Consider the following 17,335-nt stretch of genomic DNA (forward strand, 5'->3'; position numbering starts at 1 on the left):
TTTCTCTTTAACGCCAAGCTCGTTTGCTCGTCTTTTCGGCCGGTAGTGCTGCGTGTAACTTCACTATCCAGCCAATATTGGATCACGGACACGGGTAGGATGCAAAGTGTGCAAGGTAGCCCTTTTTGGACCATCCGGGATAAATTATCCTCGAAACGATGATAGCCGTTGCCTGAGGTGAACAAGGTTGCAGGGGTTCAGTACAACAACTAAACCGGACACTTTGCTAGGTGTCTTGGTGTCTTGGGGTCTTTCTTATTTGTATATCTACGCGCAATCGTGCCCCTTACAACCTGAGTTTTCCGGGATTCCGGTCGGGACGCTTTGGTTGCGTTTGTTTGACATTGGTTTTGGATGTTGTTAAGAAGAATGGTCTCAGTTGAATCGAGATAAGAATATTGTTAAAACAAGGAAGTTGTAATTGATTATTCTTCCAATAAAACACATTGAAAAGTATTATGGTTTTTTAAATAAAAAATATCTTTAGATAATTATGATTCATCTCATTCATCTTATGAGTCATATTACAGATGTAAAAGTTTATCATATAGACCATATTTAGTTTTGAAACTCTTCTCAATAACAGCATAAACATACACGTATTGGCTATTATAATGTATTCATGCAATGAATTAAACTGTATGCGAATTGTTCAACAGGTAAGTACAAACCAATAGCAATGCTCACCAATACCCAATGAAAAGAGGCATGTATAGGACTTTGTATGACTTATTGCAATTTTTTAGAAAAGTTTAATAACAAAAACAGGACGCTATCTAAAGCTCACTCATTCCACACCTTCCGTAAGCCGGAACAAATTACATTTTTGAGCTTCACATGTTTATCTGCCAACAGAATTGCTCTCCATCGAACTGCACACCAGCAACAACCTTTGCAAGCCTTCGCCCGGTAGACAAAGTTGACCAACTTCATCAATAAATCAAACCAACTTTGAAAGCCAACGGGCGTTTGTTTGCACAATCTACGGATAACAATCTATTATTTTGTTTTCAAAACACAATTTGCAACTTGCGCGAGAACGAGAGAGCTGGAGAGAGAGAGACAGGAAGCATAGCAGATAGCTAGCATCATATCGTAACAGATAGCTCCCGTCATGTACCCCATGATGTCGTGATATGTTGTTCCATCTTCTCGCTTGGACAGTCAATTACATTTTACGACCCGTATACGAGCTGAGCGAAGCAACGATTCTAATTTTCCACACAAACAACACCAACACCAATCCAGCCAATGGCCGATCAGAAGAAAAAGACGTCGCCACAAACACAGCATCCCTCCTCCCGGGGACAAAGCAAACAAAACTATAAATCGCTCGCCCTCGGTCGCGGTTTGCGCATTTTGCTCGTGAATGATTCTGTTTGTGTATGAGTGTGTTTTTGTGTCAAATTCCCGGTCCCTCCATTACTACGCACGTACGTGCGGTTAAAATGTGAAAAACAAGAACCGCGAGAAAAAAACGGGGCCACATAAAAGGCAACGTATTTCACGTCGGTGTTTATCATGTGTAGCGCTCCGCATCGATGTTGACAAGACAGTATGTTTTGCCATCCGCGAATCCTTCTTGTCCGCTCAGCAACACACGAGTAGCACACTTCATGAAATGAGCATTTTATGTCCATTAATGTACTGCTGCTGCGATGCTGGGATGTAGAGCGAGAGAACGAGACACGGGCTCGGAATTCAATTGTTTCAACAAACAGCCGCCCAAAAAGCGTCCACTGCAGCGTCCGCCGTATGGACAATGAAACTCCATTCTCCTCCATCTCCTGCTCCTCCTCGGGGCAGCGTAATCATGCGCGCCAAGATTAATTTATGTAGCACTCACTCTAATTTATCTCGCAGCTCGGGCTCGAGCTATTCGTGCACAGGGCACGGAGCACGACGGTTACAACAACATTAACAAAGTCATTAATCTGGAAATGGACAAACAACCCTCCGTCCCGCCCGACGAGACTGCGAATGATGATGATGATGATGATGATGGTGATACGGTTACCGGAGTTGCTCTATCAGTGGTTACTCTCTCTAAGTAAACTAAATTCAAATTCATTATGATGCAGCACTCAGCATGCATCGCACGTCCGGTCAGCCGGTCCGGTGTGGTCTGCTACGATTACGATTGGACTGTTTGCACTATAGACAGTGCGTACACACACACAACCGCACACACGCGCGCACTACACTCGAGTGCTCTTCAGCACCGACCGGAGAGTGTGTTTTGCCAATGTCCAAAGTCATTAATCAATGCGAGGCCGGGGAAAATGTGCAGATCCCTGCAGACTGTGGCCAACCGAACCACTTACCGTTGCTCTTCAACCAGTCCCCTTGCATTATTCCCAGCTCACGTAACGTTCCTCGATCGGGCGTGATGTTATTACAAACACATCGTCATCATAGCGTCGAACGCTATCGAGGCTACAATACGTGAAATTGCGAATATACCAGGCGCCTCCATTGATAAATTAGATTATCCCGGTCGCGGTTCTAGCGCATTTAGCGAAGCGAGAACGAGAGCAGCACTCACCGACAAGCGCACACCTCCCGCTGTAAGTATCTGTTACTGGATGCTGGATGCCACCGACTCTAATTGAAGGCTCTCGCTCGAAATTGGTTTATCTCGCAAAATGGAAGCCACGCTCCTTCCATGATAATTTGCAAAACTGTACAGCAGCAACAATTAGACAAGACCGGAGCAAAGCAAAGCGAGACTCTGTATTAGAGCATCTCCCAAGAGTGCGAAGGAAACACACAATACTCACTCGCTATGTTATGCTGCATCGTACAGCTTCTATTAATATTTCAAATTTCGTCGACTGAAATGGGTTCGTTTTCATAATTAAAAGGGCTGACGGAGCCAGTGGCTTCCTAGCAATGGCTCCCACGAGGACCCGCCCGCCAGACAGGCATTCGACCTCGACCTGGTCCGTTCTTACCTTGCCGGGAGATGAGATCGAAACCCAAAACCGGTGCGGCGGTGGTGCACTGGATCCCGGTGGTAGAAATCTCGCGAGATAATTAATCAACTTTGCTAGTAATTACGTAAATCCTTCTCCCGTTGGAGCATGGTAAGGCCTTTCGCGGTGAGCCCAGGCCCGTCGTTCTGCCCAGCATCGTGAGCTTAGGTTTCGGCGCGCCTTAGGGATAGCTTAGATATGGGATGAAGAGATTATTGAATGTTTCGTTCATTTTGCCGTTTGCCGTTGGTTTCTTTGGCGTTTCTTTTTTTTTTTTCATTCGCTTGCTAATTACCGTCCCCCGGTTTTCGGCGATCGAATTAGATGGTTTCGCGGGCAGAAAACTCAATTTCCATCAATAATCATTTGCTGTCGGGAAGGGGAACGCGATGTCCGCGGCTGGCGAAGGACGGAAGGGCGCGGTAAATTAGAGAGAATAATTAAAATGAAGAAAAAACAACCACAACCAATCGCTGATTCCATCGCGTGGCCGCATAATGTGATAAGCCGGTCGGATCCATTACATCTAATCGGATTTTACTGACAAAAACACAAAAGCTTAAAAGGGATCTTCCTTCAAAGCCAGCCCAGCAGAATGAGCTCCGAGAAATCGATAACAAACGCCGCAGGTGATTCATTTCACAGCCACAGCCACAGCCGAGGTCCATTTCAAAGTGACACGAAAAAGGACAAAACACCGGCTCTCAGGGGACATACCGGGGAGCAAACACGACGCATAGGACGTTACCGACGGCCATGGTACCTTCGCTATAGCCGTGCCTCCAAGGGAGGCATAATCAAATCGTAATTAACATCCCATCATCATCTGCCCGGTCGGCACTTTACTCTGTCTCCACCGTCCGTGGACGCCATTACCGGAGTCGCAGCGAAAATCGACATCGACATCCAATTGCAAAGAGAGCAATGGGATTCAACGGAGAGGGGGAAAACGGAGTTTAGGGGAGTGATCGTCTTTGATTGTTGAAGGGAAATGAGCAGAACGACATCGGTGGACAAGGGCCCCAGTCGCAGATGTTTCGTTTCTCAACCTCCTTCCTAAAAAAAAAAAGGTCAGGGAACTCCGGGAATACGATCCACGTCAGTTCCACGTGGTGCTCCACGTCAATCATAGAATACGGATTGACATAGGACAAGGATACGGTGACAGCGGGGAGAGAGGGATTTAGTTTTTGGTTCCAGTGTTAGGCGTGAAAGATGATAGCAAAGGTCCTTTCACAGTTCAAACAGCAGCGAACGCCAGGAGGAGGGACATCGTCGGCCAAGAACCTCTAGGTTCTGGTCTAGACATTTGAATACCATTGACTCCAACATGAAGAGCCCAGAACCAATAAATATTTAATCAGCATATTTGCCGACCCTTCCATTCCGTTTAATGTTTAACCACGCTACACGCTCACGCTTTACGTCTTGCGTTCTCAGGTTAAAAATAGTTTAAAAGTCTTCCAAGGCACATTCTTTGCTTGAACATTAAGTTGACCGCCGAAGCAACAATAGCGTTCGCGCTACTTTAAAGCACCGCCATCAAAGCGACAGGCTGTTGATGGTCATTAAGGCGGAAGATGCGCCACTAAACCTCCATAAACCGGGCCCTTAAATCCTGCTCATCATCTGGCAACCAACGTTTTCTGTTTTTTTTTTTTGGTTCCGTAGCAATTCATCTTCGCAAACAGAGTGGCCAGCGGTTGCGCCGTTAACCAGACCCTCCACAGGGACTCCAGCTGCTGCTGCAGCAATGAAGCGTACAGTTCCCGTGGATGCTCGCGAATGTTTGCTTACTCCGTGGTACACCGAGATGCACACATGCACACGTTCGCTGTTTGACCGCGATATTGGTGGATGGCGATACCTGCATAACACGGTAATCGCCACACATACCCATGTTGTTATTGCTGTGGAATTGTAAATTACCAAACCGGTCAACGGGGAGGTGTGTGACCACCACCACCACCACCGTTACCGAGGGATTACTGTGGGGAAACCTCGGTTAGGCATCGGTTGTTCTCGGGATCTGCGCTTCAATTGGTTTGCTCGTGTAGATGTTATGCTTTAATGCGGGCGAGCAACAACTTTGACGCTAGGCAGAAGCCTAGACCACATTTCTAGGGACATTTCGATGAGTGGCCACAATCAACGGTGGCCAATGTAAATCCCTGACGGAACGGCAGCAGATCTCACTCTGCTCGAGCTCGAACGGTGCACGCCTTTCAAGCAAATCGTCATCATCAGCATATTATTCCACTCAATGAATAGCTTATTGGTTGGTTGGTTGGTTGGATGGCTGGTTGAGGCCCTCGGTCGTGCCCTCACTCCACAGCAGATGGTGCATGAAGCAACATCATGAACCGGCCAAGGACTAAGACAAATATGAGCTTCCTCGGAGCTGTACGTTGTCAGCAGTTTGTAGTAGAGAACACCCTTTAGCCTCCCTCCCTTCGAAAAGGCGAAAGTGAACGACGGAACGCGCCGGGTACACGCCTGGCCCGGTGGCCCGGCGTCTGTACGCTCAATGCCGATGCCGAAAAGGATTCATCCCCGTAAGCCTACCACCCGTTGCTAGCTCGTTGCTCCGCTTCATTCTTCCGCAGCAATTATGGAGAAAGGGGGAGGAGGGAAGATTCTGTAAGACGCGGAGACGCGATAACTTTTGACGCAACGCAACTTCGCAGATTGCGGAGTTTTGCTTATCAATTCCAGGACTCCAGGCAATGACAGTCATGTTAGAAAGGCTTCTGCTTTCCATCATCAACTCGCTGAAAGTGGGGCGGTATTGGTGTGTTCCGCTTGTATTATACCTGAGCTGTACATGGACGAACCGGATGCCGTCGTGTCCGGTCGCCGCACGGAGCTGGCCCGCGAATTGTTGTTGTTGTTGCCAAAGTGCAGCATTTTGATCGGATGCGTCGCCGGATTAATCGTCGGTGCCATTCGTTCGGTGGTGTTCGTCTCCTTCGTCGGTCGCTTTCACCGTTGCACCGTTTACCAGCATGCACCTCCGTCCACTCCCGTCGTCGTCCACTCGGTTTTTTTTTTAATAGATTATGCCTCTGTCCTGTTTTGTAACGTCCTGCGTTCTGGTCTCGCGGCCAATGAACTGGATAGCGATAACACTATTTGCGTGTTCTCCCTTCACAACATCACACACGCACTTATACACAGGCCGATAGACACGCGGCGAGGCAGGCGAGGCACGCAACAGAACGCGGATCGATGGGCCACGGTTCGCGGGTTCTTCTTGTTGCTTCTTGTGCACTGTACTACGCGGCGCGATTCCGGAGCATGCACCGAGAAGAGTGCACCGGAGTGCAGTCGTCTGGCAGCGCGAAAAGCCCTCCCCCCAAACTCACTCCGAACTGTCACTTGGTTGGCAGCCCGACGTTAGGACCTGTGATCGGTCACCGAAATACACTCGCAGTACACACCAACACCGTAACGAACTACTGCTGCTGCTGCTGTTGCTACTGGTACTGCGACTATCGCTGTTCAATTATTCACGTGCGGAACTGTCCATCTGGCTGGCGGTAGGTCGCACTCGCAAAAACGACGTACGCTGGTCGACTAACGCCTGGTACCCACCGACGCTTCCTTCGAAGGTGAAAGCGTCGCTAGGGCCCGCTCGTTGCCACTCTACCACACACACCCTGTCTCCGGTACTCCGTCGGCGACGACCACGACGACGACGACGACGATGGGGCTGCGTTTCGTCACAGGATTGTGTGTCCTTCCGCAGGGTCTGACTGCGTGTGTGTGTGTGTGTGTGTGTCACTCGCGGCCGGATCGGTTCGGTCTGGTTCGGTGTTTCTACTCCGCACACCAAAACCCGAAAGCTCTCACGGTGGCACTCACACCACACCACACGCTATTATCGCTTGAAGGATCGGCGCGTGATATCACACCAAAGCGCGCCAGGACGAACTCCACTGAGTGATTGAGTGACCGCCGGCAACGAAGGAAGTGGAGCGTGGTAGAAGGAATGGGACGGGGGGGGGGGGGTAGGTTTTATGGAGCGCGCGTTTATCTTATTTGTTTTTAACACGCCACGACCACCCACGACGGTTCGTTCGCTCGCGCGCGCATTGGCAACGCAACGGGCTGAGACCTAGACCTAGAGGGGCTGGGTGAGGCTGGAACGGGAGGCTAGAATGGGAAGCGCATCGCATTCCTTTATCGCAATTTTCAAAAACACTCGCGTACAATGTCGGTGGCCGGACCAGAACCCGAGCAACCGAGCGCTACAAGTGTGCGAAGTGTAGCATACACTATGGGGGGGTCGGTACTGAGTGCTATGTCGTCGGTGCGGATGCGGTGCGGCTGATACGCCCGAAAGTGACTTCAATGGCCGATTGGGTGGCCAGGAACTCAAAAGGTACCTGAACGGTGCCCGGCGAGCTGTCCTTCGTCGTTTCGTCGACGCATTATCTGACTAAGTTGCGAGGTATCATTTATCAATTAGAGTCTTCCTTCAATTGGAATTGGGCTTAAAATTTAAAAAAACTGACCATTTCATCCATTTTGTTTACGAAACATTATTGGTATTTTTCCTACTTGGTTTTGTTGTATAATTAGTTGGATAAAAATGATTTATTCTTAAAATTATTTTAAAAATCCCGAAGCGATCTTTTGAAAACGATTTGATTTGTAGGATGGAATTTTAATGACAGAAAAAATTAAATGATAATCGATCATTACTATTATCAGCTGGAACAATCACTGATAGCTGTATTTCAGCAATCCAAATGTAGTTATGTTCGTGTTTCTTTCCTCTAAAAGTATCCATTCTCGTCTACAAATGACGAATTATCAGCTAATATTAAGAATTCCCTTTTAGAAGACATAATAGCATAACGTCTAAAATTATTTGAAAAGACACACAATATCACACATTATTAACAATAGTGACAGTTTGCTAAGTAGTATAAACAATATATTATTGATTATACAAATAGAAGCCAAGAGAGGTAAGCAATAAGCTTCGTGAAATCAGATTTGTTTAAACAGGTAGTTCGACCGATATAATAAAACATCAAACCTAATAACCTAAAATAGAAATAAACATTCTACAACCAAATAAACCCGAGCATCCCATAGCTTCCATCCTGATAATCCCTTTTAATTTTCTGCAAATATCTAATGCGATGCAATAATGTAAAATTAATGGACCCCACCATTTTTCAGCTTCATCGAACATGATGACCCATAAAATCAATAATCCTCTCACAAACAGCTTATCTAAATTACGACCATCACCAGCCCGTACACCTGCATCAGTATGCAGATTACCCTCGCTAGAAGCGACACAAAAAGCAGGAAAAAAACAGCAACTCAGAACCGCCATCAGACCCACACGCATGCGTTCGTCGTATCTATCGTGCAGCAGGACCCAATCACCACCGGATTCCACGGCCGAACGCGATGATAAAGAACACAACTTCACATTCCAACGATCTCCGGAAAATCAAAAAAGAAAGCGGGAAAAGGAAATAGCCGCCCACCGGAAGCATGTACTTTGTTTTAGCTACTTCTTGAAGAGAGAGGGAGAGAGAGAGAGAGAGAGAGGATTTCGGTTTTGCCTTCACCATTGTCGTCGTGGTTCCCTGGTCGTCACTTCTTTCCAAAAGTACTCGTAGCTCCACGCTCAGCTCGAACTGCTATTCCCAAACGTTCGGTTCGTTTTGATTTTGCCCGATGTTTTCGTGTTTTCTGGGTTGTTACCGACCGACCATAAAAGCGTTGCGCTCGTGACCACGCTATAAGCGGCTTACGACGACTCTGGAGTTCGAAGCCGGTGCTGAAGAGCCAACGCCACTCGCATCTCTTCATCGGTTAAGGCTTCATGAAACCAGGACCAAGCCCACAACAAGTTTGTTTACTAACTAACCCCACGTGAAAGAGAACGGAGCGGCGAGAAGGAAATGACAAGCGGCCGGACGGAACGTGGAACCGATAAAAATCTTTCATTCCCTCCCCCATCTTAAGTCTTCTTTTATTTCCGCTTTCAACGTGCCGCGTGCGTGTGTCTGGAGTCGGAGTCAACATTGACTCTTGCTTTCGCCATTCGCCTCGACACCGAGTGTCATCTCATCTCACCGCAGGCCATCATTAACCATCAACCATGAAAGGAATTGCAAGGCATGGACCATGGTGCTGGTGTTTGTGGTGCAGCTTGTGATTTGAATTAAGTAACTACAACATCATACAGCCCCCGGGCCCGGGATAGTCTGAACGTGCCGTACCCGCTGCCCGGCACTTAACGAAGCGTCCACGTCCATGTTGGTCCAGCCCACACTAATCATCCACATGATTGCTGACTGAGTTCGTGTGCCACTGCCCCCGAGACGATGGCGGCGACCGGCATAAGACGTTTTGTTTTTGATGGTCGCGCCCCCTTGACCGACCGCTGGTCCGTGATCCTTCGAGTTCATAACAGCTCCAGCCAACCTACTGGACCTGGACACTCGGCACTCCGTGCTCCATGTGTTGGTCAAGTAGCAAAACCCCCTTCAGTTCCTCTCATGTGACCACCGAGAGCGCGCACACACACACACACACATACGTACGAAATGGACAGTGTGTCGTGTCGTAAAACAGTTTCGTCGTTACATTTCTCATCTCGCCATTCCGACCAGGCGCAGCCAGCCGAGGAATGGGAGTGGTTCGTTATTTTCCTTGGCTTTCAAAAACTTTCCCTGCTGACCGCCGTTCCACCGACATGAACCGTCCTTCCCCTCGCGACGACGACGAGTGGAAATGATAAAATCCTTTACGTGTTTTCCTTCGGGAACTTTGGCCATTCCCATTAAACGGGGCAACACGGGGCTGCTGGATATGCGCTCATTCCAACTCGAACACGCCACAGCCAACGAGGACCAATCCAACAAAAGCGAAGCAAAGCAAACATTGTTCCACTGTCTGTCGGTCGGTATGTGTGTGTGTGTGTTTTGGTGTGGTTATGCTTTTCATGTTTTTCATGTTTGCTTTCAACACAGTCCAGCAACACAGCGTTGGCTTATGATTGCCAACCGGTGGCCTCAAACACCAAAACGGCATCAGGTTAAGCTTATCTTTGCTCTTTGTATGTTTGTGTGTGTGTCGGTACTAAGCACGTGTGAACGCTAAGCCAAGTGCAATAGACGTCAAGTATCGCACGGTGGTTGCTTGATCAGCACAGAGCTAGCCAGTGATTTGTCTTTTTTTTTTTTTGGTTTTTCGGTTTTCCCAAAGAGGAATTACCCTAACACCCCATCTACACGGGCGCGAGAAAGCTGAAAATGAAAAAGGCGAGAATTTTTGCTCAAATTTTTGAGAAGTGAGCTATTCTCGTTTTGAGTATGAGTAATTCTCCGAGCTGCCGCTTGGAGCGCTGTCTAAGGATTCCAACGATCATTTTTCCTTAGCAACCACAACTGTTGCTAACACAAAAAACGCCTACTGCATTGTTTCACAGGTAGTTTGCAGGTAGCTCAATTCTCAATTCTCCATTCTCTCCTTTCTCGGTTTCTAGACGAGCGGAAAAATTCTCGCTCCGGATTTGTATGGATTTGACATTCTCAACTCTTTCATTCTCATCTCATTTTCAGCTTTCTCGCGCCCGTGTAGATGGGGTGTAAAGGACCGCACCATTCGCGCACCACAAACAGCAACCAATGGCAACCAATGGGAAAAATTTCGCGCATCCCAGTGACCAGTGCAGATTTGGTCAGGATTTTTCTGGCTTTCCCCGGGACATTCCGGGGCGGAAACGGACGCATAGATGTGAGGTTGACAAACAGCGAAACATTCCCGGTGTCCGAGCGACCCAATATGCGGGTCAACTCGATTACCTCCACCACGCTTGCACCATTCGTACGCGGCGTTTGCATGCCATTTTTGCATTCTGACAACGACCGAGCATGTTTATGGTGTAGGTGAGCGATGACACTGGACGATGATTCGATAAGAACTTTGTGCATACAACAAATAGTTTGACCAAAAATCCGACAGAAATTATTAGGATATTGTAGGTAAACAAGCAATTGTGTAAAGAGGTCTTGGGTAATCTTCAATTTTATTCAGAAATTGAAAGGTTATTTTAAAAACAGAATCGAAAAAGTTATTCCATCTTCGATCGTGATCGAATTTTGTTTTTTTTTCTCGATAAAACACTGTTTAATAATTTCTATCGAATCCTAAGCCCTTATCTAACAACCTTCGCCATCCGTTGTACGACGCAGGACACCATTTTTGTGTCCAACACAACCGCCATCTAACTCGATGAACCCACCAGACCATGGGATGCGTGCTAATCTCACCGAAAAGCTACTAGCACAGCGGAAAATCGGCTTTCCATCGGTCGCCATCATCGGTTACACCACACCATATCGTGAAGCTACCGGATAGGCCTCCCCCCCTCTTTCACACACACACACGCTCTCGCCGTCTGTCTGGAGGAGACCCAAAACTGTCACTGTCATTAATTATAAATTATATTGTGCGCGAACATCATCCAGTCCGGTGGTTAGCGCCGTGACCAGACCACATGCCATCAAGCCACACATGCACGCTGCTGGATGTGCTGGATGTTGCCGGTCTGTTGCTAGCCGGAGCGACCAACGAATCGTGCAGACACACACACAAGCGCGCTCGCACACACGCGCGATGCAAATGTGTGTTTCGAAGGACGATTCGAACGGTCCCGGGGTTCAACAGCGGACTGGCTGATGATAAACGGCCTCAAGCACATACAAACGCGCGTGCACACACCCATAGATGAACGAATGGATGCCCCCTATCCAGACCAACATCGACGACGATGACGATCGTCGACCGGATGAGGGGGACGCGTGTTTGACAGTTTAATTGAATTAATTTTTTAACCTAATCTCGACATGTCGGCAACAGCAGCAGCAGCACGGGAACGCCTGCTTGCTACTTTCACACCTAGCGCCGGTTTGGCCGCTTTCCGTGATCCTGATTTCGGGGAAAAACGTGACAAAACCGCGCCTGTTGGTCGCTGCTGGTGCTGTGTAAACTCGCGCTGGACATGTGGTGCGTGAGATCTCGATTCGGTTCAATGGTTCGAGATCGATTCGAGGCATTAAACATGGACGATGCTTCCGAGCAAAAGGACTCTAAATCCACTCCTGACATCACTTCAAACCAACCCAAATATTTGTTTTTTCTATGGTTGTCCTTCCGAGAATATGTTTGGCGATCCTCGGAATCCTTTATAATTTTGCAGATTACATTATCAGATGCGCTAAACACTGCCAATAAGTGTCGTTGTTACTCTTAGAATTGTATTTCATAAATAAAATTATCAAATTGGTCTATTTTGATTCAGACTTATTATGTAAAATATTCTGAAAGATTATTCACTGATTAAAATGCGATACTTCTTTTAAGATCGTTCCTATTCCAGTTGAACACGGATGCAAGAAAATTGAAAAAAACGGGTAACGCTGAGTACACTTTGAATACCGTAGAAGAGGGTTAAGCAGCATTACAATATAAAGTTGCTGCATTAGACATCAATGTTTGGCTGGTAATACAACTAACACTGCATCGTGAATGATCTACTGTAATTTCTCTTTTGTAAAACTTAAAACTCCACTGCAAACCGACTAGACAACAATATCCCATTCAAACATCACACGACGAAAGATATCCATATTGACAACCTTGACATCCCATTTGTCAGTACACTCACGCCGTGTACTGACGTACTGAGCCACTCATTAAAACTCCCGAAAACTCATCCCGCGCACGTCAGCGTCATTAGTTCTGATTGATTTGGACTAAGACTCGTACCTCTTCGGAGTTCCCTCAAGGTATTAGAAGATGTAGCTTTGCAGGTTGTTTTGCAGAACATCCCTCCCATGCCGATGCCGTTGCCGTTGCCGTGAACTGTCCAAACTAGAACCCGTAGTTGTCCAAACTTTGCCCAAGAACTCCAGTTCTCGGTGTTTCCCCGGGTGTTCCCGGTGAGGCGATGCAGCCACCTTGTTCAACAGTCACGTCGCCGGGTGTATCGGTGCTTCGGATCTGCACCTACTCAAATCTGACATCTGGCCCCGCACAAAATCGACTCAAACCGGCCATCGTCACGCACATTCAAGATTTGTCGGGCTTGTCCGGACCTACCGCTCCGCACCGCAAGTTCCACCGCGCTCGAGCCACATCTTTCTGTTCCCTGTTCCATTTTTCCTTCGCCCGGCTCCAAATCTCCACCGACGACTCTCCCGGGGAGGCCGCCTGGACCATCGTGCCAACACCCTGGTGAGCGATAAAAGTTTCGGTACGTGATTCGGTGTGGTGTCGGTCCTGTTCGGTCCTGGGGCTCCTTCGGTCGACCGGAACTTGGCCGTGTCCGAGAGAATGGTGTCTGCACGTACTCACCTCGCCTGTCAGACGAGGTAGACGAGGAAGCCGACGAGGGGAGGGAGGTAAAAAATGAACACTTTTTGACATACTTTATCGTGCTATTCTTCTGGCCTGCCCTCAGTGTGTTGCAGAAGTTGTTGTTCCAAGACAAGACTATCTAGCAGCTAAAATGAACCAGCACAACGCACTCGGCCCGGTCAGGTACCAGTCGGGTACGTTGTCCTTCATCTTTTCCCTACTACTACTCCGTTCACTGCTTCACTGCCGGCGGCACGTTGCTTTAAGGTCTAGGAGGAGCTGTGGAGGTCACGATACAATCAAGAAATGAAAACACCGGAAAAAAGGTTGAGTGAGCAATTAAAATCCACGACCTTATGCACCCCATCTTGGAGTCCTCGACAGCGGAGAAGGTGCAGATGAAGCGCTCGACAGCGATAGGTCATCTTTCGGCTTTTCGGCGGACACGTCCCCGCACCACCAGAAACCCCCCGAGATACACTGTACACTTGATCCCGATACGATAGAGAGACATTTATTGATTTTCGAAACCCCCACTCCCCCTTCCAGTATCCGGACCCCTCTCCGAAGAGGGAACGAAGGATAAGATGACGGTGTACTCGACTCGGCCGGAATACTGATAAGGCAACGGGACAACGGCTTTGGTAAGCCAATCATGCACGGGATCGAAGGTCGTGCTCGAGAAAGAGGAAAAAGATCAATGAGCCTTCGACCGCCAGGTCGGCCAGCCTGGTCGGCGAGTGAAAGCGAGCAGCAGAGAAGGTCACTTTCCCTTAGCATAGCTATGCTAGGTCGATGCAAGTGCCACAACTCAACTCCGAAAGCACAGATGAATGCGTCACAAAATTAACAAACTTGAACAACCCCAAAACGGAACGGTGATGATGGTAAGCTGCGACGAACGGGGGCCCCTCTCGTCGTGCCCACTGGGCTATAAGTGACTCTTCAGTGTACCAGCTCAACATCAACATCATTCATAGCAGCAGCAGCAGCAGCAGAATGATTGCATTTACTTGGCTTTTCAAATATGAAAATGAGATTGACAAACGCTCGGACAACACGGCGACGGAGTCCTGAGTCCGGAGAATTTGTACCTTTGGGCGGTCGGTTCGGTCCCAAATCCGGGGAACCGTCGCCAACCGGTAACCACCGACCATTCCGGTAAATCCCAGCGGCATCCCCAAGAGCAGCAGCTCCTCGTTCGTTGCAGGAGAAAAATTTATGCGAACCAATTTTCACTGCATCGTGGAGAGGGGTCGAAAAGAGGGTAGCCGGTAGGCTCGGTAGAAATGATAACAATTCTTGTGTCGAGTACCGCCTCGAGTCACTCGAGCAATAAATGAGATGCCACATTGGCCTCCGGCATGTGAGGCAGTGAGTTTGCGTTGAAGAGCGTTGCTGGCAGGCTGACAGTTTTTGGGGGACATTTGAATAATGGGGAGCAACCCTAGAGGGGTTCGAACCAGTGGATTGTGGTGTTGGCATGGATGTTCATCTGGATGACCAGTTTGTCAGGTTGGTTTGACGTGAGGAGAATGTTTCGCTTTTGGTGAAAAATTGTTCTCCTTTCCCCTGGGGGACAGAGCGCAGTAATTTCTGGTGCTCTGGAATCTGGAAACTAGTTTAAAGGGGTGACATACTAACATTGGAAGTGTATACTTTGCCATTTGACTATGGAACTCTATGGAATTCAACAAAGCTTACATCATACTCTATACTTTCTTGCAATCTCGCAAATGAAACGGAATTTCTGAAAGGATAGCTTTCTCGTAGTAATCGTAGTACAACTTAACGCCGGAAATTTTTTTTTAGATAAACTTCCTTGATCCTTTTTTTTAAATAATGATAAATGAACCAAATATTGAAACAAAATCGTTCCAAAATTCACATTTTTAACATGTTCACTACATTTGAAATTCCAAAAACTCCTCCCAACATTATCCTTGGCTACTCAACTGCGAATGAGAGAATCACATTTCAAGTATCAAAATAAATCTACAATATTGAACTCTTCACAATGATTAAAACCAAAATACCCCATCAAGAACACAAACCTCGTATGAATGAAGTCATCAAGAGCAATGATTCAGTAAAATGCAAATCTTACCGCCACGGCAACTCTCGCGACCTTGATCCGCTTTCACGCGTTTCGCAATCAATTCCACTTCAATCCGCTCCGGTCCCGGCCGGCTTCCCGTTTATGGTGCGAGGAAATTGTAATGCTTTGCTGAACATAATCACAGTAAATGAGTATGCAAATGTGGCTCGGAGCCCTATTAAAAACCGTCCGAACGTACCCAGAAGCCGCCGTTGCGCTGCCTCATGAGCACCTTCCGTCGTAGCTCTCGAACGGCGGGAAGGAAAAGTATAAACATCCAGGGCCATATCATTGAATTAATCGTAACATTACGCACGCAAGCCACCCAGTAGTACTCAACACCAGGCCGGGCAATACGCAAAACGTGTCGAAAGCGCAACACAAACCCACCGCAACGCCAAGACCAAGTTTTCTTTTCGTCCTCCATCGCATCGATTTCATCGCCACACAATAGTGAGTTTTTCACGAGTCCTGAGCAGTGAACCAGAGCCTGTGGTACGGTGGTGTCATTGCTGTTGTTGTTATTATTGTTGTAGCAAATGTTCCTTATTCCTTCCATTCGTAGACGCGACGACACTGGCAAAGACGCCAGCCGCCGAGGGATCCGTAATGTTCGATATAACGAGGCGAACAGAGCTCTCCATAATGGCGTGGTGGTCGTGGGTGCGACAACGCCTTGATGCCAGCCAGTTTCCCGTAGTTCAGTGAAAGTGTGTGGAGCGCCTTTTGAAACCGGAAGCTCATTACTTTGCACACCGAAACGACTGTCCTGTCGGACGGTGGACAGTGAAGCAAGCTAACGTCGCGATTGGATAGCCTTAACCTCACCACCACCACCACCAAGATTATCCCAAAGGTGATAAGTGAACGCTTTTTAGTGGCACACCGTATGGTGGAACGAAGGGCGAGGATGGCCATGTGTGTCCACGTGTCTATCGTCGCTACACTCTGTTCCACCCTCCCTTTTCAATTGAATGTCACTAGCTGCCACCATCCAGGCCATCTGGTCCATCTTCCGTTATCCGAAAGCACTTCGGATATCCTGCCATTCCGCACTGGTCCATAGCGACGGAAGGCGAGAAAAGTCGAGAAAACGGGAAAGCACAGACACTCGGTATCGAAGCAACCATCGTATGGCTTTGCTTCGTTCCAAGAGCCGGGACTCCGAGCGGTTAGCTCGTGATCCTAACCTCAAACGAAGGACCGAAGAGGAAGGCATATGTCGCAGCCAATATCCAACGGGACCATCGTGGTGGAATTGGATGGAAGTTGCTAATGCAGCAGCAGCACCCGCAGCCGCAGCAGCAGACGAAGCTACGCGACTACAAGCATTTCGATTCCCATTTATTGCAAGGAGTAACTTTTTATTTCCATCACTTGACACAATCTGGAGGAAAGACAGAGGCCGGCTTGGTTGCTGGTTTACTCGAGCATCAGCTCAAGGCAGCCGTACAGGCTCCAGGCCCCATGAATGGTTTGCAATTATTTCCATTGGATGGCCCCAGCGGCCCAGGTTATTGGAACCCGATCAACGCAAAGCAAACGAGACAAAGTTGCCGCAAATAATCTCGCATCCGGATCGTGATGTGGTCAACACGCTCTAGTGATGGGCATTCTTTATCTCGGTAATTTGAAGTATGCCTTAATCTCTAGATAACTCTCTAAAGTTGCTGAAACATCCAGAGCAATTCCAATGGAATCCTTTTTGGATTCCATCAACTGGAACAAACTAATTTTCAGCTTCCAAACATGTAGAACAATGCATTGTCACATATCGCTAGAGCACAAAAGGACGACCGTAGGCGACACAATGGAACAAGCAATTACTCACCATATTTGCGTACCGTAGCTATCCGAGTGTCCAGCA

The 17,335-nt window shown here is 47.9% G+C and overlaps 1 protein-coding gene across 3 annotated transcripts in view; it reads right to left on the minus strand.

Annotated features, from left to right (window-relative positions):
• LOC125955828 (band 7 protein AGAP004871) overlaps positions 1 to 17,335 on the minus strand; it is a 63,612-nt gene that overhangs the window by 46,046 nt on the left and 231 nt on the right. Inside the window, exon 2 of one of the 3 annotated variants that reach the window (XM_049687072.1) lies at positions 17,300 to 17,317. In XM_049687072.1, coding sequence (XP_049543029.1) covers positions 17,300 to 17,317 — 18 coding nt within the window. Of the gene's footprint in view, positions 1 to 5,788; positions 6,108 to 17,299; positions 17,318 to 17,335 lie in introns of those variants that run through there. The other 2 variants (XM_049687068.1, XM_049687069.1) reach the window with 2 other exon arrangements.

Source organism: Anopheles darlingi, chromosome 3 (genome assembly GCF_943734745.1).
Source record: "Anopheles darlingi chromosome 3, idAnoDarlMG_H_01, whole genome shotgun sequence".
Taxonomy (NCBI): domain Eukaryota; kingdom Metazoa; phylum Arthropoda; class Insecta; order Diptera; family Culicidae; genus Anopheles; species Anopheles darlingi.